This window comes from Schistocerca americana, chromosome X (assembly GCF_021461395.2).
Source record: "Schistocerca americana isolate TAMUIC-IGC-003095 chromosome X, iqSchAmer2.1, whole genome shotgun sequence".
Lineage (NCBI taxonomy): Eukaryota > Metazoa > Arthropoda > Insecta > Orthoptera > Acrididae > Schistocerca > Schistocerca americana.
The window spans coordinates 121,719,308-121,743,937 of record NC_060130.1 but is presented as its reverse complement, the minus strand read 5'-3'; the positions used below and the strand labels follow the sequence as shown (position 1 = coordinate 121,743,937).

The window sequence follows — 24,630 nt, the reverse complement described above, 5'->3', positions numbered from 1 at the left end:
TAGATACAGCACATTACTTGCAAAATAGATGTCCAACAACAGCAAATGATGGAGAAAGTCCCTACAAACATTGGCATGGATGGGAACCAAAAATTGATCATCTGTGATTATTCAGACATCGTGATTGAACAAAAATGAAAAACCAGCATGGCAAATTTGAACCAAAAGGACAGCCTCACGTAATTGTTGGATATTCAGAGACCAGGAAGGCCTACAGACTGTGGCATCCAATGACAGGAAATATAACTATTGCCAGATATGTGGTATTTGATGAAATACTCTTTCCTGCAAAACTGAGCAAAAGTGTCGCAAAGGTGATTGACCTGAAGACCACTAACATCACAGGTGATGAAGAGGCATTACAGAATGTGGATATTATGGAAACAGAAGAGGCATCTGAAACTGAGTGAAGTGAAGCTATGGAACCATGCGTGCCTTCCAAAAACACTGACATTGAGAAGGAGAGTGCTGACAAGGATGAGAGTGCTGAAAGCATTTACCCCACAACAGAGGATAATAAGTGTCAACTTCAAGAATCTGAAATAAATTAAAACTACGGAACATGTTCTGGATGACAAGTCAGTCCACCAAACTGGCTAATAGACTATGAGACAAAAGAAAAGAAGAAGGTATATGCAGTAGAGAATGAGAGTACACCAAGAGAAAATGATCCACAAACTGTACGGTAAGCCATATCAACTAAAGATAGAAACAAATGGCAAGAACTGATGTTAGAAGAATTGGAAAACCTACTGCAAAACTGAACCTGAACATTTCTACCACGTACCAACAACACAAAAACAATGTGAACAAAATGTGTCTTCAAACGGAAATATGATGAAAATGGAAGAATTGCTAGGCACAGAGCATGAGTGTTAGCTTTAGGAAATGAGCAAAGACCAGGCATAGTTTTTTGACAAAAGTTACAGTCCAGTAGTAAAAATGAAAAGAATGCGACTTCTGATGGGAACGGCAGTTGAACAAGACTGGAACGTTCACCATTTAAATGTTGTTGCAGCATTTTTGATGGCTGACATGAGACATGAGGTCCATGTGGAACTACCTATGGGTTTCACTGATGCCACTGACAAACTAAGAAGAAAATTAAGTTGCATACGAGATCAACGGTGAGTAGATCTGCAAACTAGAAACGTGCATCTACGGGTTGCATCAATCAGGCAGGAGATGGAACAAACCACTTGATGAGTTCCTGCACAAGCAATGGATGCTGCAATCAGTAGCTGATCCATCTGTTTACTATGATATACAACATGAACTCACAGTAACTGCACATGCAAATGATATAATGTTGTACGGAGACAAAACTGACATATGGTTCAAATGGCTCTGAGCACTATGGGACTTAACATCTAAGGTCATCAGTCCCCTAGAACTTAGAACTACTTAAACCTAACTAACCTAAGGACATCACACACATCCATGCCCGAGGCAGGATTCAAACCTGCAACTGTAGCGGTCGCGCGGTTCCAGACTGTAGCGCCTAGAACTGCTCGGCCACCCCGGCCGGCAACTGACATATGAAAGATGAAAAATATCTTAAGCACTGAATTTGAAGTAAGGGATCTCGGAGTTGCACGGCATGTACAATCAGTTTGAATTACGAGGGAAGATGGCACCCTGGTTTTAGACCAGTCAGCATATGCTAAGAAATATTAAAGAAGTTTCAAATGGAAAACTGCATACCTGTGCAAACTCCACTCATCATCAATTTAAAGCTGCAAAATTCAACAAATGAAGACATACTCACCGAACATGAGGCAACAAGTTACAGGATTGCAGTTGGAAGCCTCCTTTACTTGGCATACTTGAGCCAGTTCAGCAGCAGTCCAAGTGAGGAACACTGGCATACTGTCAGGCATACACTACACTATTTGTGTGGTACAATGAATGATGCACTTGTTTTCTGTAAGACTAGTGAGAAAATTGTGATGTATACTGATGCAGATTGGGGAGCTGATCCAAACCACCATAAATCCTATAGTGGATATTTGACAGTATTTGGGGGTGCAGCTGTCAGTCGGAGCAGCAGGAAACAGTGACATGTGGCACTAAGCACTGTTGAAGCAGAGTTTGTTTCACTGAGTGAAACTGTAAGAGAAGCAAAGTTGATGAAGAGTCTTCTCGGTGAAATTGGTGAAGATTGTTTTCTGCACCACCCCATGAAGATTTTCATTGACAATCAAGGTGTGAAGAAACTGACTGAAAATCGTGAGGCTTCTGAAAGGACTACACATATGGTTGTGAAGATCTTCTTTGTGCAAGAGGAAGTGGAAGCCAACAACATAAGTTTGGAATAGATTGGAAGTGAGAAGAATGTTTCTGATTGTGCGACAAAGGCAGTCAACAATGTGAAGCTGAAAACCCATCGGCAGTTAATTGGGGTCATGGAACAGGGGGGAGGGGTGTCACTGATGTGGACTGTCTTCCCCTTGTGTGTTCTTTGACATGTTTACTTCCTTGTAATCTATTGAAATTGGTGAGATTCAGTCCATACATGTGTAGTGTATTCAGTAAAAATAAAATGTGCTCAAGTGATGTGATGTGCATCTGTGTGTGCTCCCTGCCCCCCTCAAAAGAAGATTAACATAGAGGAGAAATTTCTGAACCATTCCTCATAAAAACAGGCTGAAGACAAGATGACAATCTATCACTATTACTGTTCAGCTGCACACTGGAATACATAGCATGCAAATAGTACAAGGATAAAGCAAATACCATAACAACTCGAAGTGCAAAAAATGATATAGGTTTAAACTGCTTGGGATTTGTCGATGACCTTTCCCTCCTAGCAACAATCATTAAGAAACCAGACAATAGGTTAAATCGCTACAAGAAATAGCATAGAAAGTTGGCCTTAGAATATCATTTGAAAAGACATAGATTATGCTAACTGACCCACCACTTGCAAATAAAATTACCATAGAAGAATAGGAAATCAAAATTGTTGACCAATTTAAATATTCAGGGAAAATCATATCATAAAATGTCAATGAGAAACCAAAACAGTGAAAGAGAATAAAAAATACTGAACAAATGAAATTACATTACCAAAGATGCATACAACAAAGAAGTCTACAAATAAAACATGCATTCTGCATCAGTTACAAGTGACTGATGCAGAAACTATTTTATATGTATTTATCTACAGTCACAGCCCTCACAATGTTGTCCCATACAGATGAAACATTAAAAAAAGCATATCTGTAGTTGCAAAATTAAAACATTATAAAACAGTTACACAAACAGCAATTACATATGCACTAAACTATCTTCAAGACAACTAATACAGCAGAAATTGACAAAATACTAAAGACAGAAAGATAAATTATGAGGACATGCATACATCAACAATATCAAGTAAATGTGCTCCAAATGAAACAGTACAGAAGAAAATAGAACAACTAATGAGCACAATCATGAAGAAACACATCTCATTTTTTGGACCTCTGATGAGAACAACAGAAGACGTATTCATATGGTAACACAATAATAAAAAAATTGAAGAACAGTAAGAGCAACATTAAATGAATCACAAAAATTAAGCAAGACATAGAGAAACAACAAATTACAGTAGATGACCTCAAGAACAAAACAGAGAAAAGATATAGAAGCCTGCCTACAAATGGGGATCAATAAAAGTACTACAGGAAGAGTGAATTCAGATGAAGAGAGAAAGAAAATGTCTGAAAGAATGAAACAGTATTGAGCAGATAGAAGAGAAAAACAGCCTTCCTGTAATAATAAATTACAATACTCCTTGTATTATCTTATTGAATTATTATTGAACTGAATTGTATTACAACAACAACAACTTGCATAAACCATTGAGTAACTGATATAGAGTGGTCCAATGAAACCCATGTAATAAATATCAATAACAACAGAATAGACTGACACTTTTAATGACTATATTTTTATTTTTGTATTATCTGTTCCCAAAATTAAAAACATTTTTCTTTTATTAGATTGCTCCTGATCCCCCTCACCCAAAGTCTGGATGACCATCTTTACACTGTGTTAGAGAAATCAAGACAATTTATAAATCACAAGCAATATCTTATGACAGGAAACAAAGAAATAATGAGTAATTTGATTACATTTTTGGAAACATAATAAAGGAATGAAGGCTGAATGCAAATTATTGTGGTCTTCAGAATTCTTAAGGATTAGCTACTCATTTGAAGAAGAAAGAAAGGTTATGGTTTATCACCTTAACAAGAATGAGGTAATCATAGAAAACATCAGGCTCAGACTGCAAAAAGCCGTTTCAGACAACACCAGGCTCAGAAATTGTTCTTAGCCTTTTAAAGGAACTACCTTGACATTCACATCAAATACAACTGTGGAAAATCTAGATTAGATTAGATCGGAGTGATGAATATCTGAAATTCACTACTCTCATATTTCAATCCAGTCTCACAACCACTTGCTCATTGCTTTTCATTAGGGACACAGCTTCTGGATTCCATCTGTAATGTATATGAAGAACTTTATAAAGATGTTGAACATGACTATATCCTAGAGAGGGTCATGATACAAGGATATTTCAAAAAGTAAGTACCAAACAATTACAAAAAAAAGCAGTTACCAACAATAATACAATGATGAATGCTCTGAAATCGCAATCAATGCATCAGGTGTGTCACAAACATATCATCATCAAACTGCTATTCTGTGGCGTTGTATGAGGTCAAGTTATGACAAGTTTGTAATAAAAGTTCCTTTCCAGTTATGAAGTCTGATCACTGGCTAAAGTATTCACATTTTTGTTGTAATGCAACACTTCCACACTATTTCTTCCACCATGTTACCATACTGCTCTAATATAGTCATACAGGTTTTAAATAAGAAAAACAGTAATCATGTCTAAGAGTAAAATGAAACTGAGGTCACTTTCATGATGACATGGTAAGAATTACTCATAGGATCTTTGGTGAATATTGATACCTGAATATCCATCAACACTACATATAGTTAAACATTGAAATACCCATTTACAATGTTACAAGAAACTATTAATGAGTACAATGTACGTATGGAAAAATATCTTTTCTATGTCAAGCCAATATACAGGTTCTTTTGTCTGTATTAAGTGAAATTAAAAGCAAAGTAGAAAATTTCAGCTAAATTCTTCTCCTTAATCAATGGTTTATGGAACAGGTGGAGAGTTGATCACAGTTATGAATCATCAGTGCATCTGATATAGCCTGAAATTGAACAGATAATAGGGATGTCTTTGAGATATTTGTTAGTCACTATGAGGCAGAGTCTTTATGTTTTAAATGATATGGATCATGATACTGGCAAAAGGAATTATCACACCAGTACTCTCCTGTTTTGCTCCTGGATTCCATATTGATACTGAATGTTTTCCTCTATGATTATTTGTTATTACAATGCACAAGAATCATATTCTGGAGGAGTGCAGTTCAGACCCCTCTCTGGTTGTATTTATAATCGTTTGTCTTCTTTAATGCACTTTAGATGGCTTTCAGAAATGTTCCTTTAAGTAGGCCTTGAAAAACTTCAATATTCATCTTGTTTAGGTGAGCAAGTCTCTGTTTTAATGACATGAATCTGAAAGAACTACTAAAATCCAATCTTCCTTTGTTTTCTTAGTTATTATGCATAACATACAAGATTCATTTGCACAGTGGCTTTAAATTTTCATTTCATTTTTAATTTTCTTTGATTTTCCTCTTGTGTTTTTCAGCCTGAGTTTTTTAAAGGGTAGTATGATAATTTCTCTCTACCTTCTCTCTTCCCTGGTTGCATTAAAATGTTAATATGGTGTTATTTAACTCCTGGTTTGATCAGGTAAGGTTCAGAAATAGTCTTGCCCTATAACAGTCATAGTGGTCCAGTAGTAGTAGGACCAAAAAGCTGGTTGTAACCAAAAGTAACAGCAATGAAATACTAAATTTTGATTTTAATGTATACTACAAAGGTTGGTTGCACACCAAGAGTGTCAGTGTATTTATTGACATAAAGAATTCATCATATCTAGTGACATCATAACAAATTCTGATGCTGTATAATTGGGAAGGAGATAAACATCAAATGTGTGTTAAACTAAGTAACTAGATGCTTTTGCATATCACCTACCACAGGAAACCTTGAGGCAGAGAGTTTTGAATAAAAGTTGTAGAATGCAGCTTGTAAATTTCCTGACAGTCTTACAGTAACAGGAGGAGATTTTGACTTACCAGATACAGACTGGGAAACTCACATGATACAAACAGGTTGAGGGACAGGAATTCATGTGATATGGGAAAAAATGTCTTATCCACAAATTACTCTGAGCAGTTAGTTAAATAACTGACCTCTGATCATAACATTTACCATTGGGAAGCTAACTTTTTGGCTCATGTAACACAGAAGAGGAACTCAGTGATCATTAGGTTTTCATTCCACAAATAACAAGTGTTAAAAGAATATAAAGGAAGACGGAAAATATTTATGTTTGGCAGGTGCGACAACAAACAGATTGATTATTACCACAGCAGAGAGCATCAAACATTCATCTCTGCTGTACGGAGTGGCCGGGCAGTTTGAGGTGCCATGTCACAGATTGCACGGCCCCTCCCACCGGAGGTTGAAGTCCTCCCTCAGGCATGGGTGTGTGTGTTGTTCTTAGCAGAAATTAATTTAAGTAGTGTGTAAGTCTAGGGACTGATGACCTCAGCAGTTTGGTCCCTTGGGAATTCACACACATTTGAACATTTTGAACATTCATATCTGAGGCCAAAAATGTGGAATATCAATGGATAATATTCAAGAATATTGTGCAATATGCATTGGAAAAGTGTGCGTGATGGGCACAGTTGTATGGGTAAGGAGAGACTCTCTGTGGCTCACTACCCACGTTAAGAAAGATGCAAAAAAAATTAAACACAACTTCATCACAGAAGATAAAAGTGGAGACTTTAACACCATAATGTTTGGGATTATCACCTAATGAAAATAAATTGGACAAACTTAGAAAATGGCTTTAAGCATCCTTCATTACCACTACATTATTCTTGAAAGGGATAAATGTTTGGATTTCAAATCAATTTCAGCACATACATCAAAAGACAATTAAAGGACCATTACTGTCCATGATACTTGCAAATAGCCAAGGGAATAAAGTTATAAGGTTCATCAAGCTGTTTGCAAATGATGCTGTTGCATATAAGGAAGCCACAACATATAAAAAATCTCAGTGAATTGCACAATGACATACAGAGGATTGGCACTTGATGCATGGATTGACAATTACTGCACAAGATAAACAAAGAGGCAATATCAACAAACAGACTCTAGGGAGACTCATTATGTGACTATATGATTGCCAACCAATTATTGGAAACAGTTCACCCATTAAATATTTAGGGGGTTGCATATGGACCACTTTAAAATTGAATAACCACTTATTACAGTAAAAGCAGATGTCAGCTTAAGATTCTGTGCAAGAAACCTAAGGCAATGTAATTCACTCATGATGGAGGTAGTTTACAGCACCAAATTCTTTGGTATTGCCAGTCAGTGACTCTCAGCAAGTAGAACTAATAGATAAGTCACAGATGATTGAAAAAGTGAACATATTTTGTCACTGATTCATTCAGTAAGTGTAAGCATGTCATGGAAATACTCTTCCAAATCCAGAAGCAGAATCTACAATACAATTGTAGTTCATCATGAAATCAATTGCTGTTACAGTTAAAAAACCATGCACTCCACAAAGAGTCATGAAAAATGTTTCTTTCTCACACGTTTGTCTTATGAAATCAAAAAATCTAAATTTCTTCCCATGCGTTTGCAAATGGAATAGAAAAGGGGGAAATGTTAGTGATGCGTGCAGTACCAATGCTTCTGGAGGGCAAATAGGAGTGAGACTGTTGAAAACTGTGTGGACGATAGAAACAGACACATAGTAAGAGAAGGAATCCATAAAGAATTGTGAGCTGAGTAAACCAAGTCTAAAAATAAAACTACAGTGAGATGAAAAAAATAATGTAGGGTGTAGAAGATATCAGGAAATAGGTAGGACATATCTGAATATCAGAGACTAAAAACAGTGATATGTGGAGCTGTCTGTAAATGGCCTTTGCCCAACAGTTGATGGCAAATGGCTGATGATGATGACAGACATCTCAAATAAAATGAAGTGTCCGAGAGACATTATTGAACTGTTATTACTAACCTACTAAGATTTAGAGCATACATTTCTTTGAACTAAAATGCTACTTTGATTTAATGTCTTATACTGGGTGTAACATAATTAATGGCATAAATGAATACAGTTGAATGTACACAATACTAGAAACAAAAAAGTCTTAGTAAAAATGGGCTCCAAAATGTATATCTTAAGAGTTATGAGCAGTTCTTCATCTCCGATACTGTGAAACAAATCTCTTCTATTGCAAGCTCTCTGCTTTCCATATTTTGGGAGGAAGTAATATGGACCAAAACAAGAAAAACATGTACAGTAAACACGGGCTCTAAAGTGCATATGCTAAGAGCTGTGAGCACTTGTTCATCTGCGATACTGTGGAACACGCTTCTTCTATTGAATAAGTGCACATAGCATTTAAGGTACACACTTTAATACCAACATTCTTACCAGACAGATTATTCTTGTTTAGGTCCATACTATCTCCTCCCAAAATATGAAAAGTAGAGAGCTTGCAGAAGAAGAAAGTTGTTTCATAGTATTGAAGATTAAGTGCTCGTAGTTCTTATGGTATGCATTTTAGAGCACACTTTTCCAAGTTTGTTTAGCTAGAACACTGAGGATTATAAAATATACTTTTTCAAAATGTACCCAGTCAATTCAAGGTTAGACCTATACTGCAGCAGATGTATGACCTGTAAAGCATTTTACTATATTCATTCTGTTTATGTATAGTGCAAAAATTACTACAGAAACAGAGCCTGTCACTGTTATAAGAATTACTGACACACTTATCCACAATGCACTAACCACTGCATGGCTTACTGAACAGAGTGTATTGGGTGTGTTAAGTCTGTAAGCACATTGATTAGTAAATTCTGTGAAGTGCAAACATGCAAATTGTTAATATTGCATGACCTACTGGTTATAGAGATTTCATGTACACTTCAATCTGAAGAGAAAATCTAAAAGTTAGTATATTTTCTCAGTTCTTGTATTTATGTCATGTGCTTATAGTAAGTATTAGTAACAGACATACTGACATGATAGTGAGAAAAGTTTCTTCATGCTGAAATGTGATAAAAACAATTTTACATTAGGCATCCATTAAAAGTTTAGTTGTAGGATGAGAACAAACCTCAAATTAGAAAATCAAATTTGTATTAGCATTACAAAAGAGTACATTTTAATACCAAGGTGAAGAGTTCAAAGTAAATATGAGAATAGCATGTGAATTAAACCTCCCTGGCAATTACTGCTGATTAAAAGCTCTCAAGGTTGCAACCAGCAGAGTACTGTTGAAAAACTTTGACTTCAGGATGAATGACATAATCATCATTTTATGATGAAGACTTCACCAGATGAGTATGGTGCTCATAGAAATATCACAGTCTTCAACACTACCATGTTATTGGAGATTTTCATTAGATTTAAGAATGACATTTCAAATGAGACCAGAAACTATTTTTTTCAAGTGCCTTATGAAATTCAAATACCCTAAAGAAGGGTGTGTAAATCTCTGGATTAACAGATAATTGAGATCTGACTGAATGTTCCTAATGAATAAGATAATAATCATCATGAAGGTACATTATTTTAATTTTATTATGAATTAAAACTAACATAGGATGACAGTGTCACTATAAGAAATTAAATTTTGTATGAGAAAGTGACATTTCGCAGTTGTGGAGCACTGATGTATAACTATCAAATTTGGTATAAAAGAAAGGTGCACAAATTCTTGGAGTATTAGTACAATATCTCAAAGGTAAATGTTTTTGTGCACACTCAGATGAAATATTTTAGATTTAAACTGTATACATTGCAGTCCCTGTCATGGGATATTATTATTATGTGATGTTGGCTAATGCCTCAGGTTTAAGAGCATTCTTATAAAATCTTCTTCCAGGAATAGGAAGAGAATTCACCATATTTACATGTCAAAACTACATACATGCCTGAATATGGATGTATCAAACAAGGGATCAGATATGCCACAAAAAAGAAAGAGAAATCATTAAATGGTCACTATAATCATAAGACGTGACTTTGTATGATTATTCACTATGTGGTAACCCAAACAATCTGATATATGTATCACTTTTACCATGTGCTGCACCAGAGCCCAAGGATGAAACTTTGAAAGCCACATCTGGCTTCAATCTTAATACTAAAAGAATTCTCGTAACATGCAGGCAGCTACTCTCAAGTTTTGGTTCCAGTGTTTCCCTTCACAATGCTGTACAGCTGCAATCTGTAATGGTCACACAATAAATCATTTAAACAGTTTCCTGAATTTATGTACACCTTTATAATATGAGAATGAATGGATTCCCTTTAATTCTGAAAGGGGCATGTATATTATGGAACTCAGAAACAGGTCATACATTACACTGAAATTCTAGTTCAGTCTTTTTATAGTTTCTCAGAGGTAGTAATTTCATCTTGCTGAGTGCATGTGTGTTGTTTATTTAAAAGAAGCAGCTAGATATTTAAAAAGTAACATCAAACTATAATTGACCAATGAAGCCAGTGAATGTCTGAAACTGGCTGTTTCAAATATGCTACACTAGTGGCTACATGCTTTGGAAAAATCTAAATAAAACAATATGTAAATGCCATATTTTAAAAAGAAAAACAGTTCCTTTAAGGAATAAATATAGAATTTTGTCATGCATGAACAAGTATTAAATGAACCTGACAATATCATCACTGAAAATTGTATACAGAACGTCACTGTGATGAGTATCTGATACTCTCTTTAGTTGAACATGGTATCAAAATTCTTTAACAAGAGAAGAAACTAACATGAATAGAGGAAGTATTGCAACAACCTGTATGTGAATGTTGCCCTATTGTGTTATAGTTCTGTTTGTTGACATAAGATAGCAGGCAGACACATCATAGACAGCTGGAGTGTTAAAAATTATCCAGTAGCACAATATAAATCTGTGTTCATTAGTGATAGCTGTCAGTTGATTGAGCAGAGTGGCTACACTAGCTAGCAAATCTCAGGAAAATTTATGGTACAGATTAGCTTAAAAATTCACCAAAAATACTCTCTGAGCAACAGGATGTATCATTTGTTGTCTTTTGTATGATAGGCTAAAATATTTAAATGTTTTGTCATTATATGTGTTGCAAAGAAGCACCTGTTTTAAGAAAATAATGAAACTTAAATATTTTATAGCATCTCATCTCACTTTTTTGCATTCTAGCACCCCCAAAAGACATGACTCCTGTTTCTTATTTCTCATGACATTAATTGATTTTAGTCTGTTGTAATACTTAAAGGCTTTTCAAGATTATAAGTTACATTTTTGAAGCTACCTATTTTCATCAATTACATCTTAAATCAAACTCCTTATAAAATTCTAATTTAATATCATTTTATGTTTTCATGAAACAAATGTATAAGAATCAGTTCACATTTAGTTCTTATTCTCTATCTAGGATTACATTTTAGTTATTAAAGTAAGAACTGCAAAAATATTCAGTTTGTACTTTTAGGGAGTCAATGCATATTTTGTAATACATGATAAATCTTAGGTGATATGCCAGATATGATATAATCATCCACAGTGACATGTGCCTCTAAGTACTTTTTATCACTGGAAGAACACATTAATTGAATTTATCTCACAAACCCGTCATATTTCAGTAAGGGAATCTAAATGGCTGTGAACCACATTCAAAAGTGTTACATCACATTCATGATAACTTTATCAAGTAAAAAGATACAGGTAATTCAGCCATGCTGGCTAAGAATAATTTGGATGAGTTGCAAGGTGAAGGCTGGAGTGTCATCAAGAATTAGCATTTTCCAGAATTCATTCCATTTACATCTTGAGTCAAATGTTGCTGAAACAGAAGTATGAAACATACAAAAAAATTGATATAACACAAACTAATATTTTTATACATTACTGCATCAGACACAATTATGAACAGTGACCTCAGTGCAGTGTATATTAAAATTCGTTGTTTCTCTCCCTTCTGAAGAAACTGCATAATTAATGTGAGTAACTTGTGGAGTAGTGTTCTCACAAGAATGAGAGAGTGAGGGAGTGAAAAGAAAACATGATGGAAGATTGATTGGAACAGAGACAGAAAAGCTGCAAGACAATAGAACAGGTTATATCCTCACATAAGGCCATGAGAGAGAAGGGAAAAGTATGAAAACTTTCATGTGTTGTGGTAGGAAAGTAGTTTGGGAAGATCTGTACACAAACCATGGAAAACACATGAAGAAGAGGAAGGCAATGAAGAGGAAGAGGAGAGACAATAAGGAGGAGAGAGAAAAGAAAAGGAAAACTAGGGAACACACAATGTTTAGAAATAGTAAAATGTTTTGTGGAAGAGACTGATTGAAGTAAATAGTAAAATATAAAAACAACAACAAAAATGGGAAATATAAAACAGGTGCAAGAAGAAGATGAGATGTCTACATATAAATAAAAATACTTTTTATGTACTTTGTTTCACTTGCATTGACTTTTTTAAACAGCTCACCATATGCCTTAAGAGAACATCAATAAAGAAGTTAAATATATAAATAAAGGGTGATATTGGAAAATAACAAAGAGGCCTTGGATCATTTGAAGCATCAGAGTCTCTACAGAAATGACAATGGATGCTATAATTTAAATAATATCATTCTCCCCTTTTGTCTGAAATAAACTGTATCAAAAGAAAAAAAATCACTCTGGAAACCTATAAAATTATGATGACTTGTCAGAAATTACCTTCAGAAGGCAGAAAATAGTTCTGTCAGGCACATATAAAGGTACACGAGAGTACCCTACCTTTTGGGACTATTAAGTCCTTCAGTATGGAAGAGAGCAAGATAAGAGGATAAGTTGGAGAAGGTTAAAAGGCAAGGGCAAGTCACTCATACCACAAGTAATTCACATTAAAAATCTGATGTCAACTCTATGAGGTGAAATTAAAAATGGAATTTCTCTGTGTATGAAACAAATAGTTAAATAAGTATTTTTTTATTTTTCCTTTCTCCCTATTTTTTTCATCAGACGTTATTAAGGGTTGTGGAATCTAAATGAAGTTGATATGGCTGTGTATGGTAATACTTAAGTATAGTGCACAGAGAACCTATAGGAGTTAGAGATGTAACACTTAGTTAAATAAACTACACATTGATCTTGTCAAAAGCAGGGAAATGATTTCTTCTTTTCCTTTTTATCCACCCTGGGCCATCACCTCAGTATCCTGTCCTCCAGGTTCTCTGTGAACTCAGTGATTACATAATCTGTTGCAAAGTAATGTTATGGTCTGTTCTTGGCTGCTGATGTGCCACTCTTTGCTGTGCGTGAGCGGTTCTCACTAAATCATCCCGAAGCCAAACAGTTTAGTACTCCCCTGTTGTGAATTGTTCTCATTGTACTATCAGTGATCAACATAGCCATCAAATATAGTTTTAAAAATCATACTTATCATTCAAGCATAATGGTAGCAATCAGTGAGATTAAGAAACAAAAGTTCCATCTATATGAATGCATTGTCAGATCTACTTCACCACTTGTACATGCTTGCATCCAATTTTTCAGACTTTAACCAAGAGAAGAAGCAATAAATGAGAATGGAAATTTTGAGTTTATGAACACCATTGCTTGGGTTAGTAGAAATGGGCTCCTTTCAACATAAATAGACACACAGCTCACCAGTTTTCTGCTATAAAAAATACACAAAAAGTTATAAATTTCTGGGTGTCTAGTGTCTAAGTTGATATGAACTTTAATTGGAAAAATAATATTACCACATTCTCATTACAAAAGAAACTCCTGGAAAACTTGATAAGAAAATGTAAAGGCCACTCATCCAGCCATAAGTTGGCCCATGTCTGAATTGTACATAAATTTTCAGTCAGTTCCTAGTGGTAGATCTGTTAGAACTTCTGGGAAAATTCTAGTCATATGTTAAGTGCCTGAAACTGTAACAAACTTTTTATGAAACACTTTTCCCAGTCACACCTGTTTTACAGTAGAAAAACTGAAATGAAATAACTAAATAACAGTCTTAAGACCGATGTTGAGTTCAACCTAAGGGATAAAATAACGTATAATAATGTCTGTCTGAAGAACATATTGGCAAGATGTTTTTATTTTGTAGGATGCCCAGTGCTCCAGTGCAATGAACTCTCCAAGACCAAGAACATTCCAGTAGAAAGGGAAATGACACCATTGAAAAATATGCAAGCTTATTTGTAGTCAGTGCAAACGTGCAGTGCCTTAGGATGAAACTTAATACATTATCGTTCTTTGTCAACAAAGTAAGACCCAGTGTATTATGCATATGTGAACACTTACTAGCCCAACCAGAAACAAGACACTACAGATGTATTACATGTTTGGGAATGGCAAATGCATAGTGTAGAGAAACTGCTACCCATAGTGGCATGTCTGTGTATCCAAACAGTAAACTCAGTGCTAATAAAATTGACTTAAGTAGCTTGTTCTGCATAGACTTGGACCTAGAATTGGCTGCATTGAGGCTGCTACATGCCAACTTTATTGTTGTTTCTGTGTATCTTTTCCCAGATGCCAATTTTGAAAATTCTGTCAAAGAATTTAAAAGCTGTCTGTGTCATCTAGTGCACTTAGGAACAAAATTTGCCTTATATGGAGACTTCAGTATTCATATCAGGAAAGATGTTGATAAAGAGAGAGCTTTTATGAAGTTAATAAACAGTTATGAACTATTTGCAGTGAATCATCTACAAACAAGAGAAATTCTTTGCCTTGACACAATTGTCACAAATCTAAATAGTTGTGACTATGAAGTAAGTGTAGTTGAGCCTAAGTTTGCTTGTCATAGTGCAGTGATCATGAATTTATGAACTAACTTCGTGAATACACAAAAAAATTCCAAGCTGGCATTCAAATTAAGTGTTGACAGATAAGGTTATTACAAAGAAAAGTTTATATACTTTTAAAAATATAGCTTCTTCTATAGATTGGCGCCAAGTATTTGAACAACTGGCACCAAATAATGCATTTAGTTCTATGTTCCATACCCTTAAAGTTAATTTTGATGAAAATTTTTCACTAAAACCCAACAAATGTCCACTTGCCAAGTCAAAATACACAGAGAAAACTGTCATAGTAAAATGGTTGTATATCAAACAATGGAAACTCCAGGCTGGAATATCAATAATAGAAGGAGAAAGATAGATTGCTACTTCCTGTAAAGATGCCATGTTAAGTTGAAGACAGGTACAACTAAAAGACATTTACTCATTAGCTTTTGGTCACAGCCTTCGTCAGAAAAAGGAATGAATATGCATGTGTACCCCTTTCTGACGAAGGCTGTGACCAAAAGTTAATGTGTGAGTGTCTTTCAGTTGTGTCTGTCTGCAACTTAAGAGGGCATATACCCCTAGACTAACTAAAGTACAATGCACTGTGTAGTGTTACACAGTATGCGTCAAGTATTTCAATACTGAATCATATATGGGGTAGTAGGACACCTGTTGTTGTGGATCAGAATCCTCACTAAAAGAGTGCATGTTCAGTTGTCAGCAAATAAAAATCTTATATTGATTGTCCTTCAGCTGTTGGCCCCGCTGATTGTGTTGCCAAGTCTACACTGGACTAATGGCCAAGCTGTCTGGCTACCTATTTCTGTAGCTAGTCTGCAACACCATGCCATACTGTTTGCTGCCACCCATTTGAGTGTACAGCATGATGCCACCCTCACCTGGACAGCATCACCTCATTGCTATCTGTGGTTGTGTGGCTAACCTATTTCACTTGTCAAGCCTGTACAGTCTTGACAACAATTTGCAGCTGTGTTCCATCTGCTGCCCATTCAACAGAACACCCCATTTGTGCTTACTCAGCCCAAGGCTCTGGCTTCAATGCAGGGGGCCACACCCTCCTCAACAATGTCTACACCCCTAACATACACGTTGCTGCTGACACCCAACACATGTTGCACTGGACTGTGCCATGTCTCATTGCCTCACCAGATTGTAAGTTCTGTAACTGCTTTGTGTTTCTGCCCATAAGCCACTACTGAGAGACATTGACAACATGCCACATTTTTATTTAAGAATTTTTTGTCATTGTTTTGACTGTAATTTTTAGAGATAGTTAACGTGTGGGCTGCAAATAAACACAGTAAAATTAGGAATTCTGCTATTTCACCCATTCAGTAGGGCTATTGGGTTGTATATGCTTTACAAAGAGACTTAAATAATAGAACACTTTATTTTATAAGACTTGTGGCTAAGACAGCACATTTATATTGCATTTTGGAGACTTTTATGACACTGGCCATTTTGTTATCTATAAGTAATATGTGGAATAAGGGGCAAGATACTGTCTGTGAACTGCATCATTTGTAGGTTAAAGAATAAATATATGTCTGTTAAATGTTATTTTTTAAGTTGAATGTTGAGTAGAGTGCTAAAATAATCTGAAGGACCTTGCAGCTTGCAAGATGTCAATTAGCATCCACAGAGTGTTCAAGCTGTTCATAGCATTTTCTTCTGTCTCGTTTTTGTGTCACAACCCACACTATCTCTTTCATCTTTCCTGTTAGCACCATTTCTGTGGGCCATTGATGAGCATAGATTGTCCTCCTTGAACAGACATAAGGTACCATCAGATGGGGTAAACTGGACCACTTTTTTATCTTTTTTGACACATTAATCTCTGATAAGTTGATAGATAGCTGGTAATTGTAACATAATATTTTCTTTAGTATCTATGTCTCATGGTAAACCAACAAACCACGTGTTGGCAAGGCTGATTCAGGTATACTGAAGAAGTTTTGCAGGGAAACCCTTTCACATCCTCAATAGGGTCTTGATCTCTCCCAATACGATTTCCATATTTTTGGAGCCCTGAAGAAAGACATTCAGGGCTATTGATTTACTGTGGATGAAGAGGTGGATGCCTGGGCACAATCATGATCCTGTAGACAAGGGCAAATATTTTTCTGGGAAGCTATTGAGTATCTTGTCACAGTGGGATATTTGTATTAACAGTTACACAGATTACTTGTAAAGCAACAAGCAGTTTACTTATTTGATTCCATGTGTCTCATTTTCATTTGTTGCCCCTTATTCACACATCAAAAAAAGTTTTGCATCACCTCGGTTCCAAGAGTTCCAGAACTTGTACAGAAAATTGGAATAGAGATCAATGTAGACATCATTTCTGCCCTTTTTATTGCTCACGAAAACCACACATTGCATGTTGTACCACCATACAGTGAGACCTCCAGATGTGGTGGTCCACATTGCTGCACACACTGATATGTCTAATACCCAGCAGAATGTCCTCTTGCATTGATGCATGCCTGTATTTGTCATGGCATACTATCCACAAGTTCGTCAAGGCAATGTTGGTCCAGATTGTCCCACTCAATGACGATTTGGCACTCACTCAGAGTGGATGGTGGTGCACACTGTCCATAAACAGCCCTTTTCAATCTATCCCAGGTATGTTCAGTAGGGTTCATGTCTGGAGAACATGCTGCCCACACTAGTCAAGCAGTGTCATTATCCTGAAAGAAGTCAGTCACAAGATGTGCGTGATGGGGCCATGAATTGTCGTCCTTGAAGATGAATGCCTTGCCAATATGCTGCTGATATGGTTGCACTATCGGTCAGAGGGTGGCCTCCATGTATTGTACAGCCATTGCGGCGCATTCCATGCCCATCAGCAGCGTAAATTGGCCCCACATAATGCCACCCCAAAACAGTAGGGAACCTCCACCTTGCTGCACTCGCTGGACAGTGTGTCTAAGACATTCAGCCTGACTGGGTTGCCTCCAGACATGTCTCTGACAATTGTCTGGTTGAATGCATATGCGACACTCATTGGTGAAGATAAGGTGATGTCAGTCCTGAGCGGTCCATTCGGCATGTTGCTGGGCCCATCTGTACCATGCTGCATGTTGTTGTGGTTGCAAAGATGGACCATGCTGTGGACATCAGGAGTGAAGTTGTGCATCATGGAGCCTATTGCACACAGTTTGAGTTGTCACACAACATCCTGTGGCTGCACGAAAAGCATTGTTCAACATGGTGGCATTGCTGACAGGGTTCCTCTGAGCCATAATCCGTAGGTAGCGGTCATCCAATGCAGTAGTAGCCTACGGGTGACCTAAGCAGGGGATGTCATCGGCAGTTCCTGTTTCTCTGTATCTCCTCCATGTCCGAACAACATCGCTTTGGTTCATTCTGTGATACCTGGACACTGCCCTTGTCGAGGGCCCTTCCTGGCACAAAGTAACAATGCAGACACAATCGAACTGTGCCATTGACCTTCTAGGCATGGTTGTACTACAGACAACACAAGCCATGTACCTCCTTCCTGGTGGAATGACTGGAACTGGTCAGCTGTTAGACCCTCTCCATCTAATAGGTGCTGCTCATTCATGGTTGTTTACATCTTTGGGTGGGCTTAGTGACATCTCTGAACAGTCAAAGTGACTGTGTCTGTGATACAATATCCACAGTCAATGTCTGTCCCCAAGAGTTCTGGGAGCTGGGGTGATGCAAAACTTTTTTTGATGTGTGTATTTAACATATTGTTGCTGAAGTTCAGTGAATCATTTATTTCCAAAAATTGTAGTAAATAACTAAAATTTAACAAGATAAAATGAGCAAGAATAATCCTGATTTGTTTATTTTTATTAGATCAATCATTTCAAAAATATAACACAATTTAAAAGTTAACAGAATTGATTATACAAAGCTGTCCACTTAAGAAACAGAAGATAGGTTTCTTTTAGAGACTTTTTGGGTTGGCTTATTTTGTGCAACATCCTCTCAGTATTACATCTTCCTAGGATCAGTTACGGATATTAAACAGTGACTTCTTTTTTTCTCTTGCTGATCTAAGGCTGCCTCTCCTACTAGATAAACTTAATTTTTGTTCATTGGCAAGCATCCAAGAAGGTTTTGCCTGTTTAGTGAGATGGTTCCACTTTTTACATCTGGACATAAGGTTTTGGATCACAGTCTCTTTTAGGTAGTTTATCAGTTCATTTAGCAGCACAAGAAACAGCTGTCAGACTGACAGAAAAAAATTCTCATCAAAAAAGTATGAAATTTATATCTACTGTCAGGTAACAAAATAAATAAAATAGAGCCTAAAATTGTTGAGGCAAAAGTTACTGCAAAATATGGGATAATGTCACCTCATTGTGAAATATAGTCTTTATTTTTTATGAAAATGAAGAATTCAGAATTACTTGTTTTACAGTCCAATCTAAACAAATGAAGCATTAACAAAAACTTGAATTTGAATACTAGTAATGGGCCTTGACTAACAGACTTGTCACATAACAAGTGCTGCTGCAGCAGCAGATTTGTGAGTTTAAAAAAAAAAAAAAAAAAAAAAAAAAAAACTGAGCCAATGTTACCTGCCATGAGCCAATATCACTCCAGTTGGTGGTAGCTTTTTGATAGCAGTATTTGTTTCCTGTCATCAGTTCTGACCACTTAAGCTAGATGACTGATTTTTTATCATTGAATTTAGTGAAATATTTCACATGTCTAGCCACTTCAGATTTACATTTTAAAAATATGTATTTTTCCATTGTAAATAGTTATCTTTCAATACGATTGATTGAGTTCACTTGTGTGGGGCCTATTATTGTTGATTTTAAGCTTTTTTTGTAGAAGGGCAGACTATAAATTTTTCTAATCATCCAGTTCGGGCATAAGCTTTTCTTCTCCTCCTTTAAAATTAAATTCAGACTATTTAATATCTTTTTGACATGGGGAAGATTTTATATATGAGTCTTGCAGTAGCCACCAGACAGATCGCGGGAGGTGCACATCGGCAAGGCGCGTCACGGACGGTAGTTGCCGCAAGTAGAGTCCCGTCCACCAGATTCTCTATCTGCTGAGGTCAGACTGGCTGTGGTTGACAGAGACTGTGGTCATGTGTGTGTGTGTGAGTTAGCATGAGTGTGTGTTTGTATGTTATCTAATTCTCGTGAAGGCCTTTTTGGCTGAAAGGTTACTTGTCTGACAGTCTTTTTGTCATGCCTATCTGCAACTAAGTGTCTCCACTATATGGTGAGTTGAAATGTATCCTTTTCATAATATTGTCATTTTTCCTTCATGGAAGTCATGAATTTTCATCTACACTGCTGGCAATTAAAATAACACCATGGAAGCTGAATGCAACAAATGTCAGACTTGCATGAAGTGTGCTACATGTTTGGATATGCATACGATTAGCATTTCAGCACGTCTGCACAAGGTAGGTAGAGCTGATGGCATCTACATTCTATGTATAAGAAAATATCACACTTCTCATTCAGAAATCACTGTTGAATGTTGAGTTTTTGTGAGAAAATGTGTTATGCCTTGCTTAACAAAGAGAAACATCTACAAAGAAGTTCCACAATTTGACATCAGAGGATCATGGGTTATTGAGACTGTATTTAATCATCCTGCAATTTTGCTGCTTGCATTGTTCAGGACATGCAAAAAAGTGGGTCTGGGAGAGCCATATTCAGTGCCAGACATAACATCTGCTCAGCCATACCTGCTTATACAGACATGCCACATACCTTGAGTCCCAAAAGTCAAGTGTACTGCACTTTGAATGATACCATTGAATTACTGGAGCAATAACATCATCAATCATGTCAGTCATGTGGGGTCTGAGAGGGGGCAGTCAAATGCGAGGTGCCTCAGGGGTCAGTGTTGGGGCCACTTCTGATCCTTGTTTATACACTCCTGGAAATTGAAATAAGAACACCGTGAATTCATTGTCCCAGGAAGGGGAAACTTTATTGACACATTCCTGGGGTCAGATACATCACATGATCACACTGACAGAACCACAGGCACACAGACACAGTCAACAGAGCATGCACAATGTCGGCACTAGTACAGTGTATATCCACCTTTCGCAGCAATGCAGGCTGCTATTCTCCCATGGAGACGATCGTAGAGATGCTGGATGTAGTCCTGTGGAACGGCTTGCCATGCCATTTCCACCTGGCGCCTCAGTTGGACCAGTGTTCGTGCTGGACGTGCAGACCGCGTGAGACGACGCTTCATGCAGTCCCAAACATGCTCAATGGGGGACAGATCCGGAGATCTTGCTGGCCAGGGTAGTTGACTTACACCTTCTAGAGCACGTTGGGTGGCACGGGATACATGCGGACGTGCATTGTCCTGTTGGAACAGCAAGTTCCCTTGCCGGTCTAGGAATGGTAGAACGATGGGTTCGATGACAGTTTGGATGTACCGTGCACTATTCAGTGTCCCCTCGACGATCACCAGTGGTGTACGGCCAGTGTAGGAGATCGCTCCCCACACCATGATGCTGGGTGTTGGCCCTGTGTGCCTCGGTCGTATGCAGTCCTGATTGTGGCGCTCATCTGCACGGCGCCAAACACGCATACGACCATCATTGGCACCAAGGCAGAAGCGACTCTCATCGCTGAAGACGACACGTCTCCATTCGTCCCTCCATTCGCGCCTGTCGCGACACCACTGGAGGCGGGCTGCACGATGTTGGGGCGTGAGCGGAAGACGGCCTAACGGTGTGCGGGACCGTAGCCCAGCTTCATGGAGATGGTTGCGAATGGTCCTCGCCGATACCCCAGGAGCAACAGTGTCCCTAATTTGCTGGGAAGTGGCGGTGCGGTCCCCTACGGCACTGCGTAGGATCCTACGGTCTTGGCGTGCATCCGTGCGTCGCTGCGGTCCGGTCCCAGGTCGACGGGCACGTGCACCTTCCGCCGACCACTGGCGACAACATCGATGTACTGTGGAGACCTCACGCCCCACGTGTTGAGCAATTCGGCGGTACGTCCACCCGGCCTCCCGCATGCCCACTATACGCCCTCGCTCAAAGTCCGTCAACTGCACATACGGTTCACGTCCACGCTGTCGCGGCATGCTACCAGGGTTAAAGACTGCGATGGAGCTCCGTATGCCACGGCAAACTGGCTGACACTGACGGCGGCGGTGCACAAATGCTGCGCAGCTAGCGCCATTCGACGGCCAACACCGCGGTTCCTGGTGTGTCCGCTGTGCCGTGCGTGTGATCATTGCTTGTACAGCCCTCTCGCAGTGTCCGGAGCAAGTATGGTGGGTCTGACACACCGGTGTCAATGTGTTCTTTTTTCCATTTCCAGGAGTGTATAAATGATATGCCCTCTAGTATTAGGGATAAGTCTAAAATATTTCTGTTTGCTGATGACACTAGCATGGTAGTAAAGGATGTTGTGTGCAACAATGGCTCGGTTTCAAATAGTGCAGTTCATGACATAATTTCATGGCTTGTAGAAAAAAAAACTAACACTACATCACAGTAAGGCTCAGTTTTTACAGTTTCTAACATACAGTTCCGCAAAATTTGATGTTTTAATTTCACAGAATGGGAATATGATTAGTGAATCTGGACAGTTCAAATTTCTAGGCGTTCAGGTAGATGGTAAACTTTCATGGAAAGCCCATGTTCAGGATCTTGTTCAAATACTTAATGCTGCCATTTTTACTATCCAATTGGTATCTGAAGTAAGTGTTTGTTCAACACAAAAATTACTCTCCTTTGCTTATTTTCATTCATTGTGTAGTATGGTGTATGGTGTTATATTTTGGAGTAATGCTTCCCATTTCAGAAGGATATTTTTGGCTCAGAAATTGGCAGTTCGTGTACCTCTTGTTGACCCCTTTTCACTAGTCTGGGTATTTTGACATTGCCCTTTCAATATATATTTTCTTTGCTGTCATATCTTGTTAACAATATCAGTTTATTCCCAAGAATTAGCAGCTTTCACTCAGTTAATACTCAGCAGAAATCCAATATTCATTTGGATCACACTTCCTTAATTCTTGTGCAGAAAAATGTGCAGCATCCATTTTCAATAAGCTACCAGAAGAATTCAAAAATCTTAGCATAAATCCATGCGCTTTCAAGTTGAAACTAGAGAGTTTCCTCATGGGTCAATCCTTCTATTCTGCTGAGGAGTTCCTTGAAAAATTACGCTAATTCATATGTTATATTGTTAATTGCATTTACATAAACGTATGGCTTGACTTTTTTTGGATTCATAAACATGTTATTTTATGTGTTATTACTTTTATACTGTAATTTCATGCACTGTCATGTTCCATGACCTTGGAGATTTGCTCCTCAGTTCGGTCCTACAGAAATAGATGTGAAAATAAATAAATAAATCTTTACACAATGATTGGAGGATGTCTAAAAGAATTTGTAACTCATTACAGAGACAAGTGTAGTATTGCATCCAACTGCATGGGTGGCACACGGAAAACCTCCATTAACAGGTTGAAGCTTATAGTAACTTGTAGCATGTAACATGGTGAATTAGTATTATATTTTTTGTTAAAGTGGACCATGAATGAAATTTTTGCCCAATGTAATATAAAAGATTACATTTCAAAAACATTTTTACTAAGACAATAGAAACTTATGTTTCTAAATGGAAACCCAAAATATTCCATACACAAACAACAGTACGAGAAATCACAATAATAATGGCATTGGTTTATTGCAATAAGTCAATTACATCATGAGAAATTGGAACACGAAATTGACATGTGAAATGAACAAAATGTGCTGATATTGCATTTTCCATGACACAAGCATGACCTGCATGTTGCTTGTAATCACGATGTGATGCAACAAATGCTATATAGGTATGTATACTGTCAGTACGTGGCCTGGGAAATATAGAGTGTCCAGTCACCTGCAATGAAAACAGTGACTTTGGTTTACTAGTATGTGCTTTATTGAACTTTTCGACAGTACTGCAAGGGACATAATTGTAATGTAATACTGATAACTACTGATCAAAGTAAACAAAATTAATGGCTGTCAAAGGGTTGCAGAGAGAGATACATGTTATTTTTGTATGTAGTTGTACATCAGTTATACAGTGATACATGCCATGTACAGGATGTGTCGAACATCTTTAATGACTGTTAGACAATTGAACCATTGCAGATGATGGAATGCATACATAAGCAGTACCAACAAAACAAACACACATCTTCTCTGTAATACACAAAATGTATGCCAGTGTGCAATCACATGTCTCACAGCTGAAACGCTACAACGTATGTTTGAAGACTGCCATTTGCTTGGCAACATGCCGAGCATGCTCCATCATGGACCCACCCATGGTTGTTACTGTTTGTGGTGTTATTGCAGCATATGCAGCAGCAATATGGACTTTCATGTTGGCCATTGTTGTTGGGACCTGCTCATACACCACATCTTTCGCATGTCCCCGAGTAAAAAGTCCATGGGGGTGAGCTCCAGCAACCACACTGGAAATCCCTGAATGTGACAGCCCCATTCAATCCATCAATGTGAAACCACTCATACTGTCACCCATTAAGAGTGCTATCAATGAAATATGGGCCAATGGTGTAGTGTCCTACAATACCACACCATACATTGACACTCCACTGATGGTGATGTTCT

The 24,630-nt window shown here is 37.6% G+C and overlaps 1 protein-coding gene across 1 annotated transcript in view; it reads right to left on the bottom strand.

The window, feature by feature from the left end:
- Positions 1 to 11,640: 11,640 nt before the first annotated feature.
- LOC124556778 overlaps positions 11,641 to 24,630 on the bottom strand; it is a 438,094-nt gene continuing 425,104 nt past the window's right edge. Inside the window, exon 16 of the mRNA XM_047130786.1 lies at positions 11,641 to 12,037. Coding sequence (XP_046986742.1) covers positions 12,028 to 12,037 — 10 coding nt within the window. The 3' untranslated portion in view covers positions 11,641 to 12,027. The remainder of the gene's footprint in view (positions 12,038 to 24,630) is intronic.